Below are 27,975 nucleotides of genomic sequence, written 5' to 3'. Positions count from 1 at the left end.
ATCCCGGATTGCAAACCGGAGAAAACACTGGGAGCTGGCGTGAATGGGAATATGGTAATAAGCGTCTCGCAGGTCTATAGTGCACATGAAGACGTCTTTGCTTAACAGAGGGATTGTAGATGTTAGGGTCTCCATCCTGAATTTCTGATAACGGATGAATTTGTTTAGAGGTTTCAGGTTTATGATCGTCCGAAAGGTACCTTCTTTTTTCCTGATTAAAAATAAAGTTGAATAAAAACCCTTGCCTCTTTCTAGAGGTGGGACCAGAGAGATTACGTTCATCTGAAGAAGTTTCTGGACTCCTTGCCAAAGGTTCATTTGGAACCGTGTCAGAGAAAATTTGTTTGGGGGTCTTGAAGACCACTCTATCTGATAGCCTGTACCGACTACCTTGGAAATCCAGGGGTTCTGGGAGATGGATTCCCATGACCCCAGGAATCTTGAGAGTCTTTCCCCCACTCGGCCGTCATTGCTTATCTGAAGGTTTTTGCTGGGAGAAGGACTGACCTCTTCCTCTTCCTCCTTTTGGGTAACTCCAACGCCCCGATTTCCCTTTTCCCCTGTAGCTCTTTTCTTGACCCGAGGGGGGGCGAAAAGGATACCGGCGTTTGGAAGGGCGATCTTCCGGAAACCCTTTCTTCTTATCCGCGGCCTTCTCTAGGATCTTATCTAGCACCGGGCCAAACACGTATTCTCCGGAAAAGGGGATGGAGCATAGCTTTAGCTTAGATGTCTTATCCCCCGACCAACACTTCATCCAGAGGGCTCTCCTAGCTGCATTGGAGAGTGCTGCATCTCTGGCGGAAAACCGAACTGATTCGGCAGAGGCATCCGCCAGGAAAGCCGTGGCCGATTTTAAAAGGGGAAGAGACTCCAGAATCTGCTCCCTAGACGCTCTGTCTTTAATATGAGTTTCCAATTCTCCCAACCAAAGATACATGGACCGGGCGACTGAAGTAGCCGCAATATTGGTTTTAACGTTAAACATGGACGCCTCCCAGGATTTCCTGAGGAGACTGTCCGCCTTACGGTCCATCGAATCTTTGAGTTGGGAGGCATCCTCGAATGGAAGGGACGTCTTTTTGTTCACTTTGGCCACCTGCACATCAATCTTGGGAATTTCATTAAAAATTTTAGATTCCTCCGGATCAAATAGTAACCTATTTTTGAACGTTGCCGGGACTCCCAGTCGTTTTTCTGGGTCTGTCCACTCATCAAGGATCATATCCCTAATGTTTTCATTGATGGGAAACACACGGGTCTTCTTAACCCTCAGGCCCCCAAACATCTCCTCTTGTACCGAATGGGTACGTTGTACCTCCTCCACACCCATGGTCGACCTTACGGCCTTCAGAAGGTCGGATATTTCTTCCGTAGAAAAATAATATCTACGTCCATCGTCGTCTGAGTCAGAGACTCTCTCCCCCTCCTCCCAAGACTTAACAGAGTGGGCACTTTCCTCCGCAACGACTTCTATATCAGAGGGGGATGGGGATCTAGCCCGCTTTTTCTTTGGTTGCGGCAAATCGGGGGGATTAGCGGACAGGTGGGCCAGGGATGAACGGATCTCCTCCTGAATCATAGTTTTTAATTCCTCTTTTAGGGAGGGTGCCTCATCCCGTACGATATTTGAGATACAAGGTTTGCACAATTTTTTGGGGTAGCCGTCAGGGAGTCTACTAGAGCAGGAGACACATTTGAGTGACTTCCCCATCTTTTTCGGGGTTTCTTTTGCCTAAAAGAGATGAAACGGCAAGTATAAGGAATATGACCCACCAAGAGGAGGGTGGGGGGGGGGGGCACGCGGGTGGATGTAGGGGCCTGCGCCCTGCCGTAGCTGCACTGAGCGTGGAGCAAGAGCCCCCTCCTCCTCTCCCCCCCCCCCCTATATCATCGTGGGAGAGGGGGATCAACAGACTCCCTGACCCATTCATAAATACCCCCGAAGGGGACTCACAGTTAGCAGTGCTGGCGGCGGCTCCGCTCTGGGGGACCGCTCCGGTACCGACATGGTCGCTTCTTCCCAAAAGGTAAGGGTACCGCACAGTGGGGGACCGATCCTGGGAGCGTTTGTCCGGAGCAGGCCTCTGTTTTTAAATTAGGCTCCATGCTGCCGCCACTGACGTCACTTCCGGGTCGCCGGGCGTGACGTCATACATATGCGCCCAATGCGCCGGCGCGCACCCAGCTGCCGCTGATGCCGGAGGGGAGACTGCGCCGGGGAACAGGCCCCGAAAATCGGGACGAGGTAGAGCCCCACACCCCTGCCCAGCGTTAGTACTGGACCGCGGGAGGGCAGGGGGACGCCATGCAGGATGCCGGCGATTTCTTAAGGTATCCACGCTGAATTCCTAGCTTCATCTCCCTGCATACAGGGAGACCTTTCTCTGCCCTGTCCTCTGTAGGGACAGGAAACACTGGTGTTGGTGGTGGGAGGAGGGTATTTAACCTTTCTCTGTTCCTGCCCCTACAGAGGTCAGGGGTCAATCTCCTTGTATGCCGTCGTGATGATGCTATGGAAATTACAGTTCTACTTTAATCTCATAGCCCTCGTGGCACCGGCGCAGACAACGCTACCTCGCACTTCTAGTGGAAACCCGACGTGATGGGTCAACAAAATGTGACCATGCAGAATGTAACTGTAGATTCAGAGTCCATGATCTGCCATGTACTACAATGATAATATTTGTTTGCCCGAGTGTTCTACATTGAGTTCAATAAACTGCAGTGAACACAGCTGACCTCTGTATATAAACCGTGAGAGAGTAAAGCTGTGTTGGGAAATAGGACAGGAGCCAATGTACTTGAGCATTGGAATTCTAACTGCCCTTTAACTCTCTCACAACTGGAGGGTAATCATAGTCCGGCATTTCTTAGAGTCAAACTTCTGTGCGGAAATGACTGATGTAAAGTATCGGTGATTTTAATAATACAGACAACACAAATATAACTGCATTAAAAACTTTAAGAAACCATTTATGATGGATATTTACTTCTCCACATTTTTTTTTATCATTTTAAAATGATTTGGGGTTGCCCACCCTCCAACCCTTCAGTTGGTGTCTCTTTTTGAACTATATCGTAAGCGTCTATTATGTTGCAGTGACCTGATTAAGTGCACAATGTGTTGTCTGTATGTAAATAAAAAGATTCACTACATCAATCTTTTCTCCACCAAAATATGAGGAGTATCGGACTATCATGACCCAGTTTGCATCTTACCTGCATGTGTAAATGGACCAGACTTCGATACCTAGAGGATCATTGCCTGAAGCCCTTTATGAGCCAAGTCCTTAGAGGACCTTTCATCTGGCAAAAAAATTCTGAACTTTCTGAACTAAGTATCATTATCTGTACAGCGGCGCCCAGGGATCTCACTGCACCTATTATCCCTGGGCGCCGCTCCATTCTCCTGCTATGCCCTCCGGTATGTTCGGTCATTTGGTTATAGTAGGAGGAGACTGCCCTTGTTCTCCTGGGCGTCTCCTCCTCCTAGGCTGTAGCGCTGGCCAATTGCAGGCTGTGAGCTCTCCACTGCGATCGGCCAGCGCTACAGCCTTGGAGAAGGAGACGCCCAGGAGAACAAGGGCAGTCTCCTCCTACTATAACCAAGTGACCGAGCATAGCAAGAGAACGCAGCGGCGCCCAGGTATAATAGCAAGTGCAGTGAGATTCCTGGGCGCCACTGTACAGATCATGACACTTAGTTCACAATATTTTGACAGATGAAAGGTCCTCTTCAAAGAGGTTGTCTCACCTCATAAAATGGCTCCCAGCATGCCCAACCTGTCAATAAAAGCCGGTATAGCAGGAGTACATATAGGGACGCAGACATTCCAGCTCCCATCCTGGCCACCTTGCATCAGTGCTGGTAATCTCTGTCCAACTGCTTCAGGGCATGCGCAGTGGTCCTGGAGCTTTTCTACACAGCTACTTCCTGCGCAGCTCTTAGCTGCTCACGGACAGAAAGTATTACAGGTCTGGGGCTTGCTCAATAGTCTGGGATCTGTAATACACATAGATTCTGCCAGCTGTCATCATGTTATTAATAAGTGCCTCCCCGCACAACTTCAAAAAGGTGACTGCGACTGTACAGTCTGTTCATACTCTTCTTCTACAAGCAATCCCACCTATAAAAGCAGCATCTAGTTAGATTTTTTGCAAGCAACAATATAACCATGGGTAAAATGTAAAAACGCAGGCATACCAGGAGGTATTTCGATTGTAGAAGGAGAGGTTACATTTTTTATTTATTTATTTTTTTCACATTTTGCAGCTCTTCACGTTCCCATTCAACATGCATTAAACCCAAGGAGACATTCTTACCCTCATGCCTAAAACCAGGAAGCCAATCTCTTCCATTAAAGGGTACTTGCTGATCTGTTGCTGGATCTTCTCAGCTGATGCGTGTGGATCATAACTCTTTTGGCCTATTTTTACGTCCATGATACATGGCTTGTTAAACTTTCGGGTTACATCTTCCAGTTTTAAGTAAAGATCTTAAAAAGAAAAGAAGGGGAAAATAAAAAATAAAAACTGTAAAATACTATGGTTAAGCTTGTACAGATTTTTATTGTTCATTTGTTGCCTAATGCAAAAACTAAACAATCTTCTTTAGATATTTCCTATTTCGTAGACTCTTTACAACTCCTTAACCTCTGAACCACAAGAGATATTGCACCCCTTTCCCACTTGAAAAAAAATTGCCCTTGATCCAATATGGCGGCTTTCAAGATGGCGGACATCTCCCGGACATGTGAGTGGGGCCTAAAAGATAGGCCCCACTCACTCATTACTTGCTGGGCTATTCAGATATGCTGGGTGTTCTGCTCCCCCCCCCCCCCCCCCCGTATTTGTTTTCCTCCCCATTTGCTACATCTGCTTGCGGTCAAGAAAATATATGATGTAAGAAATAAATAATAATAATAATAATAATAATAATAATAAAGTATAAATACCATTTGCAGATCCTGGGGGTGACCAAGTGCCATAATACTTTGGTAAAAATATTTGTAGTTCACGCAATTTAGGATCAGTACAGTCATTTGAGAAAACCTGTAAAATAAATTAAAAAAAAATCATATTTGGCCGTTTTGCTGCAACTTCTGGCAGTGATCCTTCTACAAGAATCATCTGTGAAATGTTAAAGTGACTGATCTTCAGCTTTTATCCCCCTGGGAATAGAAAACATCAAACATACAGTAGCTGTGAAGTCAACATTCAGCCTAACGACTCCGTAATGGAGTTCACCGGTTCAAATATCAGACTCTGCTGCCAATAGCTGGCGCTCAGACCAAATAAAACGTCACAGGGAGTGAGCAAAGCTTCTGAAGGATTCCTCCAAAGAAAACCACTAATCCTCAAGTCTGGTCAATATAAACTGTATGCAAACAACAAAGACAAAAGCTACAAATGAAGCCAACTGCATCCTGTATAACACTACAAGGGAGGACATCATCATAAGGGAGAGCTCATCCTCTACTACGGTATTCAGGCTTCCTGCTGGGCTATTAGACCAACTGGTGGTGGTAGCCCGGGCCGTGACATCACCCCAACAACAGAGGCTTGCCAATGTTGTCCAGAGGGAGTAAACCACCCATCCCCGGTTATATGTCGATCCCAAGACACCTCTGCCTGTCTCAGTCCCAACACTGTTACAGAGATGGCCTCAGGGTTTGGTCCACCTCACCCTGAAGAAAATATCCACAGAAATAAAAAAATAAAATAGATATGGTGGAAGCAGCATTCAATATAGATTTTTTTTTCAAAAATGGGTGTTCCCCTTATCGATCAGTAAAACATTTACATACCATGTTATAGAAATCCAGTTCTCTTGGTCCACGTGGTGGCGGCTGTAACTGCTTTAAGACTGTCCCATCTGGATGTTGTAGTATGCCTGAAAGTAACACAGTATTTTAAAGTGTTCTGCTTATTTCATCAAGCTTCATGTGATGCCGTACGCCAAGAAGGGTTTTTAGAGGAGCTGAAAATTACACCCCAAAAAAAACCTTTTTTTTTTTTTACACAGGACTGTGCAAGAACGTGGTGTGCTGCATTTTTTGTAATGTATACATCAAACAAAGTCATAAAATGCGATGTGAACCCACCCTAACTGATACTCACAGAAGAGCATAAAAAAGTCTGAGAACCTCAACCAAGACCAAGTCATGGCTAAAATGCAAACCCCAAATCTGATCACTGAATCAGATGCCAGACTAAAAGAATTTTGCTGCACTTTTTGTCCCTGTTCTCACTTGCCTTCTTTATAAAAAGGTGCGAGTAAGAAATAACTGAATGTGCCACCAGGAAAGTCACTGATCAACCAGGCACAGTGGGGGAGATTAACCCTCTCCCATGCCACTGTGGACCCTTGCTCTTCCTGCTTCCTCTGCCAGCCTCTCCCTCTCCTTCCAGGTTTCTCCATAGTCATCTCACCTGCCCCTGTCAATCAAGTAGGAGGGAGGGGCTGGCAGACAAAGTAGGAAGAGCAATGGTGCACCGAGTGGTTCCAGCCTGCCTAGGCTTCCGATATTGGTGACTGATCTTGAGGAGAAGTCATTAATATCCAATACCCCCACCGTTCCCTGCGGCCTGCACTCTGAATGGAACAGGAAGCACAGCTCCACGCTGGGTTACTGTAGCTCGGCATTACACTTTGAATGGAGCTGTGCTTCCTGCTCCATTCACTGCTAGTTCCAGCACCAGAGGCTGCAAGGAACAGCCGATTGGTGGGGTGCGGGGTGTCAGACCCACACCGATCGCATATTAAATGACCGTACCCGTCTTGAAGACAGATCCCCAATATCTGGAGCCTGGAAAACCCCTTTAAATGGTCATTGAGATATGGATTACTCGCAGCTTTTCTTCAGAATGAAGATATAGATCACAAAGTAAAAGTTATTATTACAATCATGTAAGAATTCTCTGGCAACAAAATTCTATCGGATTCAACTTTTTAAAACTTTGTTTTTACTTTCCACATCACCATATATCTCTAAAGCAGAACATGTTTCAGTATTCAGTAGAACATTTCAGTATTTAGGTTGCATTTGGATATATTTTGCGGTTTAGCCCAAAAAATTTAAATACGGATAACATCCTTGTTGCATCCATCAATGCCCATCCTTGTCCACAAAATTGGCAAGAATAGGATATTCTCTCTCTTTTGCGGAGCTGTGGAATGGACATACGGAGTTGTCTGCATTTAGAAATGAACGGGTCTGCATCATATCAGAAAAAAAATGCAGACCAAATATATAGTCGTGTGAATAGGGCCTTAAAGGAATTATCCCATGACTAATGTAAAAAATTAAAATTAGACCTCATATAGTACATGACCATCTCTTTTTTAAGAAAGCTGGAACCAGCCCTGTACCTCACATGGTTCCAGAGATCTCCCCATTCATTGCTCTGCTGGATTTATATCAAGCTGACAGCTCAGAGGAGTGCGTTTTCTGCTGCAGCTCAGGGGGCGTGCCTCAGCTCTCCCTATCACAGCTCAGGGGGCGTGCCTCAGCTCTCCCCATCACAGCTCAGGGGGCAGTTGAAGGATGAAACTGAGCATGTGCGGCCACCTCAGTGAGCAGGACAAAGAAATAAAACAAAATCAGCAGGTGGCGCTATACAGATACATTATATTGAATAACTCAGTGACTATGCTGAATTTTTCATTACATGCTATTACAAATGAATTTCAGATCTAAATGCTGGTTTGAAAAATAATATTTTTTGTGGAACAACCCCTTTAAGCCAACTTTTGAGCAGCCATCTCACTACTATCACAGGAATAATAACACTAAAAAGGTAACATGTCTATTAAAAGCTGGAAGATGATAACAGGTCTCAAACATTGGTTAATATGTGACTGTGGCCGTTATGACATGTTTTGTTTAGTTTTTTTTTATTAAAATCCCTGTGGTTGCACATTACAATGTTGTCTATAGAAACTAATTGAAAGTCTACGCACACATCCTTTTAGTATATGCTTTTATGTAGTGTTTTGGGGTCCACTGACATTTTTATTTTTTGACGCTCAGCATAGTCTTGATATGACACTGGGTTTGCAGTGTAAGGGCTCCCATTGTTTCTATCTGCATCCAATCCGTGTCTTTTGCAGATCGGACGCGGACCCATTCATTTTAATTGGGCCACAAAAGATGCGGGCAGCACATCATGCTCTGTCCGGATTTGCAAGTCTGTTCCATGGAATGGCAAAAAAAAAAAAAAAAAAAAAAAAACACACAAAACAAACACACCACACACAATGGCGGCATGCACACAGCCAGTATCTGTGTTTTGCGGATCCGCGATTCTTGTGTATGAGCCCTAAATAAGAGGCAAGCATCAGGAGGATTTCCCAACACACCATCTACACCAGTAGGTAAATCTGAGTGTCTTCAGCATATTAGTGGCACTAAAAGCCATGGAACTCTCCCAGGCTAGAGATATAGTGGAGAAGAGTAGGGTCCTAGAACAGAGCCTTAGGAGTCACAACAGATAGAGGGTGAGATGAGGACGCACTAGGAGGGTGTTTACTATGTGGATCTGTTGGGAACGTATACAAGCCTTACAGCACAAACGAGAGCTTCCAGAATACGCTTTTGTACCCGCTCCCCCATGTGATACTGACTTTCCAAAGACCGGTGTGTAAAGTACTAATAGTTATTTCTTATTTACTATGAGGAATGCTTTGTCTGCACTCACATGATGGGCTGAACAAGCTGCAGCCTGGGGTTATTCTAGAGGACACAGTGCACACACACTAAACTACTATAATAGTATAAATCAATGACAAAAGGGGATGTTTTTCTTTGTTTTTAGAAAACAGATACATTTGTATCATTCCTCACATTGACATGTTACCATCCATTACAGTAATTTAAAGGGAGTCGGTCACCTCATTTTCCCCCAATAGAACTAATAGCATGGCCCCACACCGTATTCCAAATAAATTGTAAATACTTTGTGATACTTTATTCCATATCCAGGAAAAGCACTTTTAGGGCTCTTTCACACCTGCGTTCTTTTCTTCCGGCATAGAGTTCAGTCGTCGGGGCTCTATGCCGAAAGAATCCTGATCAGGATTATCCCCATGCATTCTGAATGGAGAGAAATCCGTTCAGGATGCATCAGGATGTCTTCAGTTCAGGACCAGAACTTTTTTTGGCCGGAGAAAATTCCGCAGCATGCTGCGCTTTTTGCTCCGGCCAAAAATCCTGAAGACTTGCCGCAAGGCCGGATCCGGAATTAATGCCCACTGAAAGGCATTGATCCGGATACGGCCTTAAGCTAAACGTCGTTTCGGCGCATTGCCGGATCCGATGCTTAGCTTTTTCTGAATGGTTACCATGGCTGCCGGGACGCTAAAGTCCTGGCAGCCATGGTAAAGTGTAGTGGGGAGCGAGGGAGCAGCATACTTACCGTCCGTGCAGCTCCCGGGGCGCCCCAGAGTGACGTCAGGGCGCCCCAAGCGCATGGATCACGTGATCGCATGGCACGTCATCCATGCGCTTGGGGCGCTCTGACGTCATTCTGGAGCGCCCCGGGAGCCGCACGGACTGTAAGTATACTGCTCCTCCGCTCCCCACTACTACTATGGCAACCAGGACTTTAATAGCGTCCTGGCTGCCATAGTAACACAAAGCATTTTGAAGACGGATCCGTCTTCAAATGCTTTCAGTTCACTTGCGTTTTTCCGGATCCGGCGTGTAATTCCGGCAAGTGGAGTACACGCCGGATCCGGACAACGCAAGTGTGAAAGAGGCCTAATTATTATGCTGAAAAATAGCTTCCAACTGCCCAAAGCAAAAAATCTGAAGGAAATTTAAGATTACACTTACCGGTAATCACTTTTCCATAAGCCCATGACAGCACCCTTGAGAGACCGCCTCCATCCAGGACAGGAAACAGGAACTTTCGTGGAGAGCTCATAAGGAGGAGCATGGCCCCGAGACCACCAGTTAATCGCAAGAACTTGTCCTAGACCACACTCTCCTCTTTTTTTTTTTTGTATATGTTATATATTTATTTATTTATTTATTTTTTATATATATATATATATAATATATATCTATATCTATATCTCTATCTATCTCTTTTTTTTTTTTTTTTTTTTTTATATGTATATCAGGGTGGGAATAAACCCGGGTGCTGTCATGGGCTTATGGAAAAGTGATTACCGGTAAGTGTAATCTTAAATTTCCCTTTCGCCCATGACAGCACCCTTGAGAGACGACTAGAATAGAAATCCCTTTATTTCTTAGGGTGGGACTACCGCCTGGAGGACTTTCCTACCGAAGGCTAGCTGTTCTCTATTGCCTAGGTCCAATCTGTAGTGACGGAAGAAGGTGCCAGGCGACTGCCATGTGGCTGCTCTACAAATTTGTTCTAAGGTAGCGTCAGCCCTTTCTGCCCAAGTGGTGGAGACTGATCTTGTAGAATGAGCACCAAAGCCCCCCGGGGGAGCCTTTCCAGCTGAAGAATAGGCCAAATTAATGGCTCTCACGATCCATCTGGAAAGGGTTTTAGAAGAGGCTGGGAGGCCCTTATTTTTCCCACTAAACTGAATGAAGAGTTTTGAGGTTTTCCTCCACTGACTAGTAACCTCCAGATAATGAGATAGGCATCTTTTTACATCTAAACAGTGCAGTTTTTCCTCTTTCTCATTTCTCGGATCTTGGCACAGGGAAGGAAGGATAATGTCCTGCGTTCTATGAAACATAGACACCACTTTCGGTAAGAAGGAAGGGTCTGGTTTAATGAGAACCCTATCATCTAAGATGTTAGTGTAAGGAGGCGAGGTAGAGAAGGCTGAAATCTCACCAACCCTCCTTGCTGAGGTAATTGCCACAAGAAACGCTGTTTTGAAAGACAAGATCTTTATAGGTAACTGTTTAAGTGGCTCAAAGGGAGGTTCTGTGAGGCTAGTGAGGACCAAGTTGAGGTCCCAGGGGGGAATTGAAGGTCCAGGTATAGGCCTAAGCCTGCTGATGGCTTTAAAGAATCTTCGGACCCACGGGTGGCTAGCGATGGGAGAATCAAAGAACGCACTCAAAGCGGATACCTGTACTTTAAGAGTACTTGGCCTCAAATTTTTTTCATGTCCAGCTTGCAAAAAATCTAAAATCCTACACATAGGTGGGGGATTTAAAGGATTCACTGGATCCTTGGCAAACTTCTGGAAGGTGTTCCAAATCCTGAGATAAATAGAGGAGGTGACATCCTTTCTGCAGGATAGTAAAGTGGAAACTACACTCTTGGAGAGTCCTCTACTTTCTAGGATTTCCCCCTCAAGAGCCATGCTGTTAGGTGTAACTGCTTCACACTCGGATGATTGACTGGTCCTTGGGATAGAAGATCTTGCCACTCCGGGAGAATCCAAGGGTCCGTCAAGGATAGCTTCCTCAACCAGGTGAACCAGGTTCTTCTGGGCCAGAAAGGAGCAATTAAGATCACTGTTGTTCTTTCTTGTCTCAGCTTCTGTAAGAATCTTGGAAGAAGTCTTAATGGAGGAAAGGCGTAGAGGAGCTGGTTCGGCCAGGGAAGGGAGAAGGCATCTATCCCTGTTGGTGAATCTCTCGCGCTGAGGGAAAAGAAACGATGACACTTTCTGTTTTCTCTGGTGGCAAACAAATCCTGATGAGGACGACCCCAAAGTCGAATTATTTGATCGAACACCATTTGGTTCAGACACCATTCCCCCTGGTCTAGTGTATTTCGACTTAAGAAATCTGCCACCTTGTTTTCTGTACCTTTTAGATGTATTGCCATAAGGGACGGCACAGAAGGAATTATAAGGGAAAAGATATCCGTTGTTAACTGCATAAGATTTTCTGATCTGGTTCCTCCTTGTTTGTTCAGATAGGAGACCACTGTGGCGTTGTCTGAAAATTTTTTTATAGGTTTTCCCTGTAGTAAAGGAAGAAACTCTTTTAAGGCGAAAAAAACCGCCCTCAGTTCCCTCATGTTTTGGGAGTCTAGACTCTGCTCTCTTTCCCAAACACCTTGTCTTAAGTACCCTTGGCAACAGGCCCCCCAACCAGAAGGACTTGCGTCGGTGGTAAGGGTAACAAAGTCTTGTTGGAACCAAGGGAGCCCCTGGGACAGGTTTACGGGGTTCAGCCACCAGTGAAGGGACTGGATCACTTGGGGGGTGAGTGTGAAAGGTGTATCTAATGGGCGGAGGGAGCCCTGCCACTCCTTCAGAATTTGCCACTGTAGGGGTCTGGAGTGAAGATGGCTCCAACTGACCGCTGGTATAGTGGAGGTCATTCTGCCCAAGACCGCCATTGCTTGTCTGATAGTAGGGTTCTCTGCCGATATCAGGGACTGAACCTGTTGTATTAATCTCTGAATCTTGTCCTGGGGTAGAATACAGAGAGTAGTTTCTTTGGGTCCAGTACCATCCCTAAAAAGATACAAACTTGTGAAGGTATTAAATGGGATTTTTCTCCGTTTATTTGCCAGCCGAGGTCTTCTAGGATCTGCACTACTTTTTTGAGGTGTGCTTCTAGAATGGATTTTGACTCTGCTACCACCAGGAGATCGTCTAGGTAAGGAATTAGTAAAATGTCTTTTTCCCTTACATGAGCCATGACTTCTGCCATGACTTTCGTGAAAAGTCTGGGAGCTTGAGAAATCCCAAAGGGAAGGGCTGTGTATTGTAAGTGCTGGATGTGACCTCCTATAGAAACCGCGACTCTGAGGAATTTTTGACAGTCTAGCCGAATGGGAATGTGGTAGTACGCATCTCTTACGTCTATCGTAGCCATGAAGCAGCCCCTGAATAGATGTTTTATGACTGATTGGATCGACTCCATTCTGAATTTTTTGTAAGAGAGGAATTGATTTAAATCCTTTAGATTTATAATAGTTCTGAATGTTCCATCCGGTTTGGGGACCAGAAAAAGGGAGGAGTAAAAACCCTCGCCCTTCTCTGCCTCCGGCACAGGAATTAGAACATTTTTCTGAAGTAGGGATGCAATCTCTTGTTGTAAGGCTAGATTTTTCCCCGGGTTTCCTAGAAAATTCGTGATTTTGAATCTGTCCGGTGGGCGGGAGACAAACTCTAGAAAAAACCCTTCCTTTATAACGCCTAAAATCCAGGGACTTGAGGAGATTTTTTCCCAGGCGTAGAGGAAGAGAGAAAGTCTGCCCCCCACGGGAGAGAAACCGTCATTGCTGTGATGGTTTAGAGGTTGAGGAGGATTGGGAACTGAAGAGAAACCCCTTGCTTTTCCTATTCTTGTTGTCAGCTCTGAAGTCTTTCCTCTGCCCCCTAAAAAAATCCTTCTTGTTTTTGCGAAAAAACAGTTGTTTTTTCGGGGGTCTGGAGACAGGGAATCCTTTTTTATTGTCCGAGGCTTTATCCAAAAGGTTGTCTAAGACGGATCCAAAAAGATAATCGCCCTGACAAGGAATTGCACAAAGCTTATTTTTAGATCCCGTGTCTCCCGACCAACCTTTTAGCCAAATAGCTCGTCTGGCTGAATTTGAAAGAGCAGCTGACCTAGCATTTAATTTTAAAGCATCTGCTGATGCATCAGAAATAAAGTCTACTGCTTTAAGTAGAGTGGGGGAAACGGCTAACAATTGATCTCTCGGGGTCTTGTTCTGAATGTGAGATTCCAATTCTTCTAGCCATAATTTCAGAGACCTAGCAGTGGATGTGGCGGCAATATTTGGTTTGAATGCTTGGGCTGAGGTCTCCCAAACTTTTTTTAGGTAAACCTCTGCTCGCTTATCCATAGGGTCTTTAAGAGAACCCAAGTCCTCAAACGGAAGGGCCGATTTTTTTGAAATTTTTGCAACAGGTGCATCCAATTTAGGAGGTCTGTCCCAGTTTACTGAGTCTGCCTCGTCAAAGGGATATTTCCTTTTTACATTTTTTGGCACAAAAAATTTTTTAATCGGGTCTTTTCCATTCCTTCTGTATTAAAAACTTTATATTCTCGTTAACGGGAAATACTCTAGATTTTTTCTGCCCGAGATCACCAAACATGATATCCTGAACGGATCTTGGGTCTTTGGGTTCGTCTACTTTCATAGTCGCACAAACTGCTTTTAGTAAAGCTTCCGTATCATCGGGGGGGAAAAAGTGGCCTGCCCGTGGATTCTTCATCCTGGGACGAGTCTGGGCTATCTAGGATTTCTCCCGTATCACTATCCTCTAAGGGATCTGAGTCAGATCTATTAGCCGTGCTTGATCTGGTTCCCAGGGAGGTAGAGGCTACAGCGGGAAAGCTCTTTTTAAAATCTTTCAGGGAATCCGAGACCTCCGTCTTTACCATCTCCCTAATACTCTGTAGAAGGGATGGGGACTCCTCCTCCACTAGTTTCTCAATACAACTTTGACAAAGCTTTTTCAACCAAGAGGGGGCCAGTTTCTTTTTACAGACGGCACACTCCTTCCCTCTGGTCTTTGAAATTGCCTTTCTAGGGCCCTCTTTTGTAGTCTAAATGCAGGAAGAAACAAGAGGGAAAGGAGATTTAGCCTAAAAAATGAAATAATGGTGGGGAATGATCCCCCTTACCCCACCAGGAGTACCGGTCTGGTCTCATGACCCTCCTGTTGATCGGCGCATTGGGCACTCTCCTCCTCCATACTGCTGTGGGATAGAGAGTGACTCCCCGGATCCAAAGGAAATCTGGCTTCCTGTAAGGCTGGCTGGCTGGGCTGCTGCTGACCGTGCGCCTGTGGGTCCAATCTCCTCGGTCGGGTCCTGCTGGAAACCCTCTGCGGCCTAAGTAGGAGAAGGCACTTCCTACTTCCGGAACGCACGCTACGTGCGTTCCAAAAACCGGAAGTCTCTACCGAGACCCGGATCTCGCTGGGATCGCGAGATTTTGGTTCCCCCTGCGCGCGGCAAGAAGAAGGCCCCGGCCCGCCTGAGCACTGTCAGGAAGGACCGGCGTGCCGAACGCACCTCTCGGTGAGCCCGGGACTGCAGAGTATCGCCAGCGCAGCGTAAGCCAGACCCCAGCAGCAGACACCAGACTCCGGCCCCTAGAGGAGACTTATGCCGGAACAGGTAACCCCACTTTAGAAAAATTCCTCCGGGGCCCTGCAGCCTAGCTTTTCTCTCCTCTTCTCCACGAACCGTCCTCTGTCTAGGACAGGAAACAGGAACTGGTGGTCTCGGGGCCATGCTCCTCCTTATGAGCTCTCCACGAAAGTTCCTGTTTCCTGTCCTGGATGGAGGCGGTCTCTCAAGGGTGCTGTCATGGGCGAAAGGGAAAGGGGGGGATCCCTGCTGCTCAGATCTAGGGATTGGTAGCAGCTAGATATGGGTCTGTTTGGTTTGGGTGTTTGACAGTCTGGAGTTCCAGCTTTCCAAGAATACCAGAATCACAGCATTATATCCACTAAATCTGAAGATATAGCGGTTAGATTTCGGGTTGGCAGTGAATGCAGCTGAAAGTGATAATAAACTGATTTCACTCCCAAATCTATATCTAACCATGTAGTGGATATAATTCTACATGGGCAGCGAAAGCAGCCCTCCCTTCTTCAGTCTGGTTTGCTTTGGGCACTTGGAACAGCAAAGTTTCCCAGACCTGTTTCCGTGAGTCAGCTGCCAACTACATCGGGACTATTCCAACAGGTAGCGGCCTAGTGGTTTCCCCGCAGGTAAGGCCAGATCACTGTATGGGGGTTACAGGGTAAAAAAACCAATGGACTGCAAGGACAATACCTTTCTCGGCCAGTCACTGGCTTCAGCACAAGTGACCCCCGTCCGTGTTGTGGGTTTACACGCAGGGGATGGAGCTCGGCGAAGAGTGGTGGACAGAAGAATCTGAAACAGAACATTGGGCTTTTCTCCATAGGTCGGGGGGCAGAATTTAAAAGCTTATATAAAGCTGGACAACACCTTTAAAGTCTGAGGCACAAATGGGACATGACCGTTATCAGCCATCTGCATGAGAGGTACACCCATTTCTAAATCATGCAATATATTCCAGGTGGGTCATAATTAGGGATTGACCGATTATCGGTTTTACCGATATTATCAGCCGAAATTCAGGATTTTCAAAAGTTATCGGTATCGGACCTTGCCGATAACGACTCGCGAACATGGATCGCGCCGCGGTCAGCACGATCCATGTTCCCTCAGCAGCACAGGGGAGAAGGAAGCAGTCCCTCCCCCCTGTGCCGATGCTGCCACCAATAAGAGGTGAAGAGGGGCGGGGCTGTGGCCACCAATGATGTTAACTCACTCATTCAAATTCAACAGGAGGCGGGAGCTGGCTGCAGAATTATATAGCCGCACCCGACCTCTAAGACAAGTAGCTGCGACCCGTGGCAGTTAACCCCTCAGGTGCGGCAGGGGTTAACTGCCGCGGATCGCAGCTACTTGTCATAGAGGTCGGGTGCGGCTCTATGATTCTGCAGCAAGCACCTGCCTCCTGTATTTGAATTAATGGGCATCCCCCCCCCCACCCAAGCCCCCCCAGTATTAGTCATTGGTGGCAGTGGCCACAGGGTCCCCTCCTCATTAGTGGTGCAGTGGCAGCTTCCAATCAGAGCCCCAGCAGTGTAAGCCTAGGGCTCTGATTGGTTACCATGACAGCCAGGACACTACAAGCCATAGTCAGCTCCCTGCTGCTGTGTGCACACAGCAGCAAGGAGAGTGTAAAGTCCTATTCACCCTAATAGAGCTCTATTTGGGTGAATAGGACAAGAGTTCTAGCCTCTAAGGTGGCTAATAGTAAAAAAAATAATAATTTGAAAAACCACAAACACCAAAATATTAAAGTATAAATGAGAAAAAGCTAAACGTCCAACATGTTCATTTTCAGCAGAGAAAAAAAAAAAAAAAAGTTGATCCCTAGTCTCACTAATTCTGCTTGGATACCATGCAGTGGCTGCAGCCTAGAGGGTGAATTACACACATCAACCAATATAGTGGATGCAAGAAACATAAGATTCTTCGCCCCCTGCCCAGCCCCAAACTATGGAAAACAGGGCGGTCCTCACTCACACCTTTTCTGAATGCCATGAATTTCAAGCATTTGTTATGTATTTTGCAAGCATTTTTGTTGGCACCTGTAACATATCTCTTGGAAGAAACTCCAGAAACACCACACCCAGAACATAGAACAAAAAACACAAGGCATTGAACAGTTCACTAGACGCAGGAATGTAACATCTGGCCCTGCACATATCACCAACTCCGGATTCTGTATAGAAATATTACAGGATGGCAATGAAAAGATGGAAGAGTTATTACTAATTACGGCATTATATACAAGCCATTTATGAAAGATTTAGAATTTTAGCTTACAGACTCCACAGCCCTGGTGGAAAACCATCCTAAGGCTACTTTCACATCAGCGGCAGCCTTCTCCAGCGGGTGAACAGCCTGCCGGATCCGTGCAGCCACTAGTGCGCGCGTGCCTCCGGAAGGCCGCTCCGGCCCCATTCACTATAATAGGGGCGGGCCAGAGGTCCGGCTGCAGCACAGCAAACATGCCGAGAAGCGGCCGAAATAAAACTAGGACATGTAGTAGTCTGCTGCTAATGTGAAACTAGCCTAAGGGGTCGTCTCGTTTCAAGATGTAGCCCCTGGAGGTTGCCGGGGAAAGCGGTGGTCAGCCAGCCATGAGCCAGTGCAGTATTAGGTCTCATTCAAAGTTCCGTGTTAATTTGACGTCCGTGAAAAAAAATCCGCCCGTGTTTCATCGGTGAAGATGTCCATGAAGGATCCAGGTGTCATCCGTATTTCATGGACACTGCTCAGCTGAAAATGTATTTCCAAAGCATCTCCTATCAGTGGTCAGTGAAAAACCGACCAAACATAGATGCCATCCGTTTTGTGTTCGTTATTTTAACGGACCCATAGACTTCAATGGGGCGCATTTGGTCCGCATTACGGACCAAAGTAGTTGTGGTAGAAAATTCTTCAGTCTCCCTCCTATCCTGGCGTCACCATTTGCCATTATTCTGTGGGTTAAGGAGGAACCCTCTTCCTTTCCCATCTTTTGGGTAGATCCAACGTCCCGTTTTTCTTTCCCCCTAACTTATGTTTCTTGATTACCGTAGGGACAAAAGGGTATTTTCCTTCTAACTAAGGCTGAAACGATTCATCGATTTAATCTGTTCTGACAGAGTAATACATTATTTTAAGAAGGTTTTTCTTATTACATTACTCGATTAATCGTACAAAACAAATCGATAGAATACTCGATTACTAAAATAATAGTTTACTTACATAGAAAGTGTCGGCAGATAAGAACCATTTGGCCCATCTAGTCTGCCCAATATACTAAGTACTATGGATAGCCCCTGGCCCCATCTTATATGAAGGATGGCCTTATGCCTATCCCATGCATGCTTATACTCCTTCACTGTATTTGCAGCTACCACTTCTGCAGGAAGGCTATTCCATGCAGCCACTGCTCTCTCAGTAAAGTAATACTTCCTGATATTACTTTTAAACCTTTGCCCCTCTAATTTAAAACTATGTCCTCTTGTAGCAGTTTTTCTTCTTTTAAATATTCTCTCCTCTTTTACCTTGTTGATTCCCTTTATATATTTAAAAGTTTCTATCATATCCCCTCTGTCTCGTCTTTCTTCCAAGCTATACATGTTAAGGTCCTTTAATCTTTCCTGGTAAGTTTTATCCTGCAATCCATGTACCAGTTTAGTAGCTCTTCTCTGAGCTCTCTCCAAAACTATCAATATCCTTCTGGAGGTATGGTCTCCAGTACTGAGCACAATACTCCAAATGAGGTCTCACTAGTGCTCTGTAGAGCGGCATGAGCACCTCCCTCTTTCTACAGGTAATGCCTCTCCCTATGCACCCAAGCATTCTGCTAGCATTTCCTGCTGCTCTGTGACATTGTCTGCCTACCTTTAAGTCTTCTGAAATAATGATCCCTAAATCCCTTTCCTCAGATACTGAGGTTAGGACTGCATCACTGATTTTATATTCTGCTCTTGGGTTTTTACGTCCCAGGTGCATTATCTTGCACTTATCAACATAAAATTTTAGTTGCCAGATTTTTGACCGTTCCTCTAGTTCTCCCAAGTCCTTTTCCATTTGGTGTATCCCTCCAGGAACATCAACCCTGTTACAAATCTTTGTGTCATCAGCAAAAAGACACACCTTACCATTGAGGCCTTCTGCAATTTCACTGATAAATATATTAAACAATATGGGTCCCAGAACAGATCCCTGAGGTACCCCACTGGTAACAAGACCTTGGTCTGAATATACTCCATTGACTACAACCCTCTGTTGTCTGTCACTCAGCCACTGCCTAATCCATTCAACAATATGGGAGTCCAAGCCCAAAGACTGCACTTTATTGAAAAGCCTTCTATGTGGGACAGTATCAAAAGCCTTACTAAAGTCTAGATAAGCGATGTTTGTTGCACCTCCTCCATCTATTATTTTAGTCACCCAATCAAAAAAAAAATAATCAATAAGATTAGTTTGACATGATCTCCCTGAAGTAAACCCATGCTGTTTTTCATCTTTCAATCCATGGGATTTTAGATGTTCCACAATCCTCTCCTTAAGTTTGGTTTCCATTAATTTCCCCACTATTGATGTCAGGCTTACTGGCCTATAGTTGCCCGATTCCTCCCTACTACCTTTCTTGTGAATGGGCACAACATTTGCTAATTTCCAATCTTCTGGGACGACTCCTGTTGCCAGTGATTGGTTAAATAAATCTGTTAATGGTTTTGCTAGTTCGCCGCTGAGCTCTTTTAATAGCTTTGGGTGTATACCATCAGGCCCCTGTGACTTATTTGTATTAATTTTAGACAGTTGACTTAGAACCTCTTCCTCTGTAAAGACACATGCATCAAAAGATTCATTTGTCTTCTTTCCTAACTGAGGTCCTTCTCCTTCATTTTCCTTTGTAAAAACTGAACAGAAGTATTCATTGAGGCAGTCAGCTAGTTCTTTATCTTCTTCCATATACCTTCCTTCTTTTGTTTTTAACTGATCTTTCCTCCGGGAAGCCCTTCTTTTTATCTGCCGCCTTTCCTAGAATTTCAGCTAACACTGCCCCGGATACGTACTCTCCTGAAAAGGCAATGGAACAGAATTTCATTTTTGACGTTTTGTCCCATGACCACGATCTCACCCAGGGTGCCTGTCGGGCAGCGTTTGAAAGAGCGGCATCTTTAGCTTTGAACCTAACAGATTCTGCAGAGGTGTCTACAAGAAACAGTGTGGCTGATCTTAAAGGAATGGACTCAATGATATCCTCTCTTATTTGTTAGATGATTTTCCAGTTTATTAAGCCACACATAGGTACATAAAACTTACTAGCAATGTTGCTGCTATATTGCTCTTTAATGCATACATAGCTGCTTCCCAGGATTTGCATAAAAGACTGTTGCCTTCCTTTCCATGGGATCTCATAATTGAGGAGAGTCCTTAAAAGGCAGGGAGGTTTGGTAAATACTTTGGCTACCTGGACATCAATTTTTGGGACGTCAAATATTTGGGATTCTGCCGGATCAAAAAGTAAGTGGTTCTATACAAAGTCTCTTTTCTGGATCTAGCCATTCATCCAGGACCAAGTCTTTTATATTTTCATTAACGGGGAATACCTTTGAGCGTTTCTCTCTTAAAGAGGACCTTTCACCAGGATACATGTATATTACCTTACAGTGCGGCCCCCAGTGATGTATTTTCCTTCTCCCTGGCTAAGAGCGGGGCGCTCTGATTGGATATGCTCACAGCCAGGTAGAAGATAACCGCGCCCAGGACAAAGTCCCCGTCTAGTTGAACCGAATCGCCTCATTAGCATATGAGCATCTTTGAAAAAAATAATAAGGGAAAGACATCACTGGGGGCCGCACTGTAAGGTAATATAACAATTTCAATACATGTATCCTGGTAAAAGGTCCTCTTTAAGCCCCCAAACATTTCCTCCTGTGTTGTCTGGCTTTTCTGAACCTCCTCAATGCCTACTGTGGCTCGAACCACTTTCAATAGATCAACCATTTCTTCCCCAGAGAAATATAATTTTTTTGATTCCTCTATTATTTCTCCTTCAGATAAGGGGGTCCTCCTCTCGAGACCATCACAGTCTGAGGCCTCATGCACACGACTGTTGTGTGTTTGGCAGTCCGTATATTACGGATCCGCAAAACATGGATGGCGTTCGTGTGCATTCTGCAATTTGCAGAACGGCACGGACAGCCCTTGATATAACTGCCTATTCTGGTCCACAAAACGGACAAGAATAGGACAGGTTATATTTTTTTTGTGGACCACGGAACGGAGCAACGGATGCGGACAGCACACGGAGTGCTGTCCGCATCTTTTGTGGGACCACCGAAGTGAATGGGTCCGCATACAAGCTGCAAAAACTGCAGCTTGGATGCGGACCAAAATAACAGTCGTGTGCATAAGGCCTGAGGCCTGAGGAAGATAGGACCATAATTTTTTGCAGTTGAAATCCTCCTTGGCTTCATTGAGAGATAGAAGTCCAGGACCTCATCTCTTCATGAATCATGGTTCTGAACTCCTCCATGATAGATGGTGCTGCCCATAAAGAAGAGGCTTCCCCGCAGGGAACTTACAGGAGGTAGCATTGCCAGACCATCAAGCTCTCTGGATGCCTGCAGCTCTGAACCCGTGCCTAACATGTTGCCACCACTGACAGACCAAAACTCAGTGGGATCTGATCTGAGAAGGTGGACACCTGCACACCAGGTCTGCGCAAATGCCTACATCCGGGGTTCGCTCGCTACAACTCCGTCCCCACCCCTGGACCAGACACCCGATCAATGGAAGCGAAACCATATAATCCCACGGCTCAGCTTTGGTCTTAATACTGCCGGCGAGCAGGGGAAATCCAGGGCTCAACAAAGATAAGTGCTTATGTAAAGCACCCCTTAGCCTACACCTCCCTGGATAGTGTTAAACTAGGGCAATTAAAATCTTCTCCACCGCGATGGCGCAGGAAGGCCCTACTCTGCCCTGGTCTCTGTAGGGAAAGTAAAACACTGGGGAAAATTTGGTGGGAGTGGGCAATTTACCATTTTCGATGTTCCTGCCCCTACGGAGGTCAGGGGTCAATCTCCTATGTATGCCCTCATGGCGGCAAAACGGACAAATGAAGTTTTAATATATGCAAGTGAGCCTCTAGGGGCAACAGGGGTGTTGCCATTAAACCTAGTGGCTCTGCTCTCTCTGCAGCTGCTGCATCCTCTGCACTTTGACAGGGCCAGGTGTGATGACGTTCTTACTGCCCGGCCCTGTTGGAACAAAGTGGAGAGGGCTCGGCAGTTGCAAAAAGAGCTGAGCCTCTAGGTGTACCGGCAACGCCACCATTGCATATATTAAAGCTTCATTTTTCTCCGAAAACGCGGGCACCTATGAACATGGGACCAACACAATTAGTTGTTGCTGACCAGCGCACACATTTCAGGTCAGCCTGTTCTACTGCTATAAGTCTGGTGGCAGAAGCCCTTTAAAGGTGCTAAGCAAAAACAGGATGGTAACAGACATAAACCATTCAGCAAATCTGCAGCGTACTTGGAAGGAAGTTACTGCAATGTCAAATATGTCAGCACTTACACAACTCAGCCTTGCACACACATGGTTATCTAGAAGGCGCTGCACACCTCTTCATGGCCACGTCTACCAACTGCTTTACGAGGAAGCTCTAGTAAGAGGCTGTAGCAACCGTTGCCCCCCAAGCAAAGGTTCGGCAGGCAATTAGCAGCGCTGCCAATCGATACAGGCTGCACTAATGAGTCACAGTGCAAAGTGTAGCCTGTAACACAAACATTGCACCGAGGGTGCGGCAGTGAACGACCCCGCTCAGCCTGCCGTCCACAACGGAAGCAGCAGGCGCCAACGAGAGAGCAACACAACAGTCATCATTCAGTAACATGGTCTTAGGAAACTGCATGGCCGGCAATTCCCTAGAGCACACGGCTCCCTTTACTATCAGATGTGCATTGCAAATGCAGCGGGGCCGGGTCTGTCCAGCTCCATTACACAGATGCTGCATAATTTAGGTAATTGTACCAGCGTGCCACAGGACCAAACCACACGTGTTTTACAGCAAATTGCCTCAACTTTTACAGGTGCAACATGGCCATTGGCCACTTGGCACACTGCTGGTGCCATTCAGAAAGTGAGAATACAAGCTAATAGATCTCAAGTCAACTGCCAGTATTAAAGGGAACCTGTCACTCCTAGAGGAGCACATTCTAGTGAGAGACTTCTGTGATGGCAGTCAATACTTTCATAGTGCCGACATGCTGAACCTCACAGAGAGCGCCAGGGATGGGTGGGAGAGGAGCCAGATTTGACACCCAGGCCCCGCCACCTGCCAGTCATCATCCAGAGGTGGAGGATGGGTGAGGCACAAGAGTCATCAGACTCATCCCGCAAGGTTTAGCATGTCAGTACTATGAGGTCAACTGCACAGGTTACGGAATACGAGTGGCTTTTTTCCCGTGCGGAAAAACCGCAGCATATTACAGAACCAGCAGAGTGTATGAGATTATACAAATCTCATGTGCACCTTGCAGATTTTTTCTGTGTGAAAATTGACCCGACGAGTAAACTTCCAAATCCACAGCGTGTCTATATTTTTGCAGTTTTAGCTGCAGATGTCAAACTTTTCCAATGAAGGCTGAGATTTGTGGCAACAACCGCATCAAATCCGCAGTTAGAAAGTGTGGATTTTGGGTCAGGTGGCCTAAAAGTCATCTCCGTGAGGTGTGGCATAGTAGGTGACAGGATCCCTTTAAAGACGGTTCCCTAGTTTTTCACCTGTCATAAGGGCCCTTCTAAGTGCTGAAGGACTTGATAAATAGTCATTACGCAAGAACCTGTAACGACTCCAATGCCACGGACAGCGCGACTAGTCAGAATCCATCACAGCGTGGTTATCGTTTAGCTTGGGGCTACACAGCGATCTTGGCCTCAACAACTATCACATGACCAACGTTCGCCGTGTATCACTGCAACCATTAAATGCGGACGCAGCGCCATTCACAAGTTGCAGCGACCACAGCCGCACAAACACAATAGATCCAGCACTGCTGCAATTCTGGGATCAAGGTCGCGGCAACCTGCAGGTGGCGCTGCAAACCCATTCAATGGATGCGCTAATGGACCGTGATCCCTGGTGACCCCACAGGCCCAAAAAAAAAAAAAAAAAAAATCACTGCATGGCCCATGCCTTAGGCCTCTTTCACACGAGTTTTCCGCGTGGGTTCAATGGGTGACGAACGCATAGCACCCGCACTGAATCCTGACCCATTCATTTCAATGGGTCTGTGTACATGAGTTTTTTTATTTAGTTTTTTTTCACGCATCAGTTCTGCGTTGAGTGAAAAACACAGCATGTTCTATATTGTGCATTTTTCATGCAGCCCTGACCTCATAGAAGTGAATGGGGCTTCAGTGAAAAACACATTACATCCAGAAGTGTGAATGCAATGCGTTTTTCACTGATGGTTGCTAAGAGATGTTGTTTGTAAACATTCATTTTTTATTTTTTTTGTTTTTGTTTTTTTAAATCACGCGCGTGAAAAAAACTGAACGCAATCGCAGACAAAACTGAGTGAACTTGCTTGCAAAATGGTTGAGTTTCACTGAACGCCCCCAGAGCCAATGCATCACGCTCGTGTGAAAGAGCCTTAGACTCTGCGCTGATGAGGTACAACAACCCCAATTATCTCTGTTCACAGAAGTTATAGGGATCATGCAGTTATTTCTTTGGACAACCAGTTTTTGTTAGCGCATTACTAGTAGATCCCATCAGCAGAAGCCCCCCCATAACGAACCGCAGGAAGTGGCCGACGGGTCCCGATTTTACAATGGAAATAAAAAGGAAGATCATTTTTACAAAAAAATAAAAATATCTATCATTACGGCTGCAGGACACACCCTGACTACTCAAGGGGTTTTCCATCAGCTAACATACTCATGTTGTCACAACACACGAATCCCAGCACATGTTGCACAATCTTCCCAAATGCAGCAATTGCGGCCACTACTGACTGCAGCCTCTTACACATAGAAACGCTCCGCATTTTACCAGATTCTACTAATAAACAAAAGCAAGGCCCCCGGGATAAATGTGGTATTTACAGTGAAACTTTTACACACTTATTGCATTTGCCACTTTATATGTATTTATAAAACATTACTTTTATGTCATACTTTAACACTGTGTAGCCTGGGACGCAGCGGTCCTGCTCAGCGAGTCAGGTATGTGGTCTTCTCACCTGGGATTCGGCAGTGTGCACTCCTGCGGCCTCCCTACTGACATCAGCAACCTGGGGTCTTCAAGGGTTTGGGCAGCCCATATCCCAGGGAGGCGGTAGGAGTGCACACTGCCGAGCCCCAGGTGAGACCACATACCTGACAGACTGAGCAGGACCGATGCGTCCCAGGCTACACAGTGTTAAAGTATTACATAAAAGTCATGTTTTATAAATACATATAATGTCATACTTTAACATAGTGTAGCCCCCGCACCGGGTGGTCTCACCTGGGGTTTGGCAGTGTGCACTCCTATATGGGCTGCCCATACCCCTGAAGACCCCAGGTTGCCGCTGTCAGTAGGAGTGCACACTGCCGAGCCCCAGGTGAAAAGACCACATACCTGACTCAGATTCGGTGCGTCCCAGGCTACACAGTGTTAAAGTATGACATAAGTCGTGTTTTATAAATACATATAAAGTATCAAACGCAATAAGTGTTAACTAATAGTCTAAGACTCTAAGTGTTAAAAAGTTGCAATTTTACCAGATGGCACCCCATAATTTTCACCTCTCCTGATCTCTTTTAGTAAATACGATAATTGTCTTCCCCATGAAGTAACAATTCTCGAGTATCTTTTCTTAGAGCAGTATTGTGCCATCCCTCATCTAGAAATGTATGAATCAATTGACACCTGGGTGTTAACGTTCCTCTTGTGAAAAGGGCGTGCATTACAGGGTCTGAAGCCGTCATTTCCGATTGGACGATATCCGGACTCATCCCCAAATGGTAAGACCCAGTCATCAATTTATTCTCACATTTCTAGGAGGAAAAACAGAGGAACCATACAGTAGTTGGGTTTTAAGGAAATTCCCTCCAAAATGACTATTTCACAGGGAATGCAAACAGTTACTAAGTCAGACATGCCAGGAGGGGTGAGGGGTCTTCTTTAAATCCTTACCATTATGCCCCCTCTGCCCCAAAGACCCCCAGCTGTGACACAGCGCTCACTCAAGGTATTCCACTTTGGAACTGCAGGTGGAGAATCTGTAGCATTTACAGTACTAGCAGAGAGGATGAGGCTTGGAGAACCGCCCCACAGCTGCAGGGTACCCCCATAGGATACACCGGCTCGCGCTGCCTGTCAGTTTATGCTGTGGGCTTTATCTGCGGCTTTCAACTATTGCAATGCAAACTTTGAAAGCGGTGGCGGACCCACAGCAATTCCTTCTCAATAACCAGCCCATGTCGGGTGAATTTCAGCCACTGAGGCTTTTATCATGAGCCATACATGGCCGTACCGTCAGACATAGTCATCAGGTCACGCTGTCTATACAGGTGTGGAAACAGCGGCTCCGCTGACAGGTCACATTAGGTATCATATTCCGGCTGACGCATTTCACCCCTGAAGTGCAATCACATTACTACCGCCACCTACAGTCCAATCACTGAGAAAATGCCCCCATGCAATAACTCCCCCCATCATCCAGCCTAGAGGGTAGACAAGCTGAGCAGAGCCATACACACCAACTTTATCTTTCCCATACATATGGCCGGCCACCTGATGCGAGAGTGGGACGCAGCCATTGAGTAACTTGTGGTCTTTTCCTAGCAGCTCCTTGTCCCCGGGGTGGTGATGATGGAGGTCCAGGCTGGCCGGTGCCAGGGGCTCGCTGGCACTGTGGGTTGCCATCCTGTAGACAGGGAATGAGATGAGGTGACAGGGTGACTGTTCACCGGCCGCTCTCCCCGCCCCGCAGCTCCAGCATGGCGAGCCCCCGGCTCAGGTAGACAGCAGCACTCTGCGCGATAAGCACCGCCGCTGGGCTCTCTGCCTCCTGCGTCACCGCGTTACTTTTCTGGCAGCTTCGGGACCGCCCACTTCTCCTCTGCTGACGTCACGGACGCTCACACGTCGCCTTTGCCTGTACAGAAAGCACTGCCGTGGGGGCGTGGCCGCACTTAAAAACGTCACCCGGGGCGTGTCTGTCATGCAAATCACGGCTGTAGGCTGGGTGCTGTTTGTTCGGGTGTTAACCCTTCCGTTTCCAGATCCTCGTCTCATGACAGGGGCTGGAGCTGAGTCATATGAGCAACTGATTAATAGAGTGCAAGGGTCATGGGTGCCATAGGCGGATAACAGAGGGCTGGTGCTTCCTGCAGTCAGCGGCATGGCTGCGCTCAGCGGTGATAAGCCATTCTCACTGTGTAATCAGCTTTCATTTGGTAATATGTCTGACCTGTGGGGTCTGTAGTCAGGGCTGGTGCAAGGATTTTTGCCACCCTAGGCGAAAGCAAATTTTGCCGCCCCCTTGACCCCGCCCCTTGACTCCGCCCAGTCAGACCCCCACACTGCCCTCCATTATGTATTTGCCCCCCCAGTGCCCCCACTAAGTAATACTGCCCCCACAGTGCACAATGCCCATTATGTAATTTGCCCCCACTAAGTAATACTGCCCCCACAGTGCACAATGCCCATTATGTAATTTACCCCCCAGTGCCCACACTTAGTAATACTGCCCCCACAGTGCACAATGCCCATTATGTAATTTTCCCCCCAGTGCCTACACTAAGTAATACTGCCCCCACAGTGCACAATGCCCATTATGTAATTTGAAATTGCCGCCAAACAACCCCCCGTACGTACTTGTGTCGCTCGCTGACGCTGATGATCCTGTAGTGATATTTCCCTACCCCGTAATATTTCAATACCCTGAGTCGTCACGTCACTTCCTGTTGTCCCCCGGATATGACGTTGGATAAGATACGATCATGAGTA

At 46.3% G+C, this 27,975-nt stretch overlaps 1 protein-coding gene across 1 annotated transcript in view; it reads right to left on the bottom strand.

Moving 5' to 3' along the window:
• IPMK (inositol polyphosphate multikinase) overlaps positions 1-27,062 on the bottom strand; it is a 54,168-nt gene extending 27,106 nt beyond the window's left edge. The window contains exons 1-4 of the mRNA XM_044296117.1: positions 26,724-27,062; positions 5,811-5,896; positions 4,959-5,055; positions 4,327-4,499 (exon numbers count right to left, since the gene is read on the bottom strand). Of these exons, the coding sequence (XP_044152052.1) occupies positions 4,327-4,499; positions 4,959-5,055; positions 5,811-5,896; positions 26,724-26,889 (522 nt within the window). The 5' untranslated portion in view covers positions 26,890-27,062. The remainder of the gene's footprint in view (positions 1-4,326; positions 4,500-4,958; positions 5,056-5,810; positions 5,897-26,723) is intronic.
• Between the last annotated feature and the right edge of the window lie 913 nt (positions 27,063-27,975).

Source organism: Bufo gargarizans, chromosome 6 (assembly GCF_014858855.1).
Source record: "Bufo gargarizans isolate SCDJY-AF-19 chromosome 6, ASM1485885v1, whole genome shotgun sequence".
In the NCBI taxonomy this organism is placed as follows: domain Eukaryota; kingdom Metazoa; phylum Chordata; class Amphibia; order Anura; family Bufonidae; genus Bufo; species Bufo gargarizans.
The sequence above is the reverse complement of the archived record's forward strand: the minus strand, read 5'-3'. Positions and strand labels throughout refer to the sequence as shown.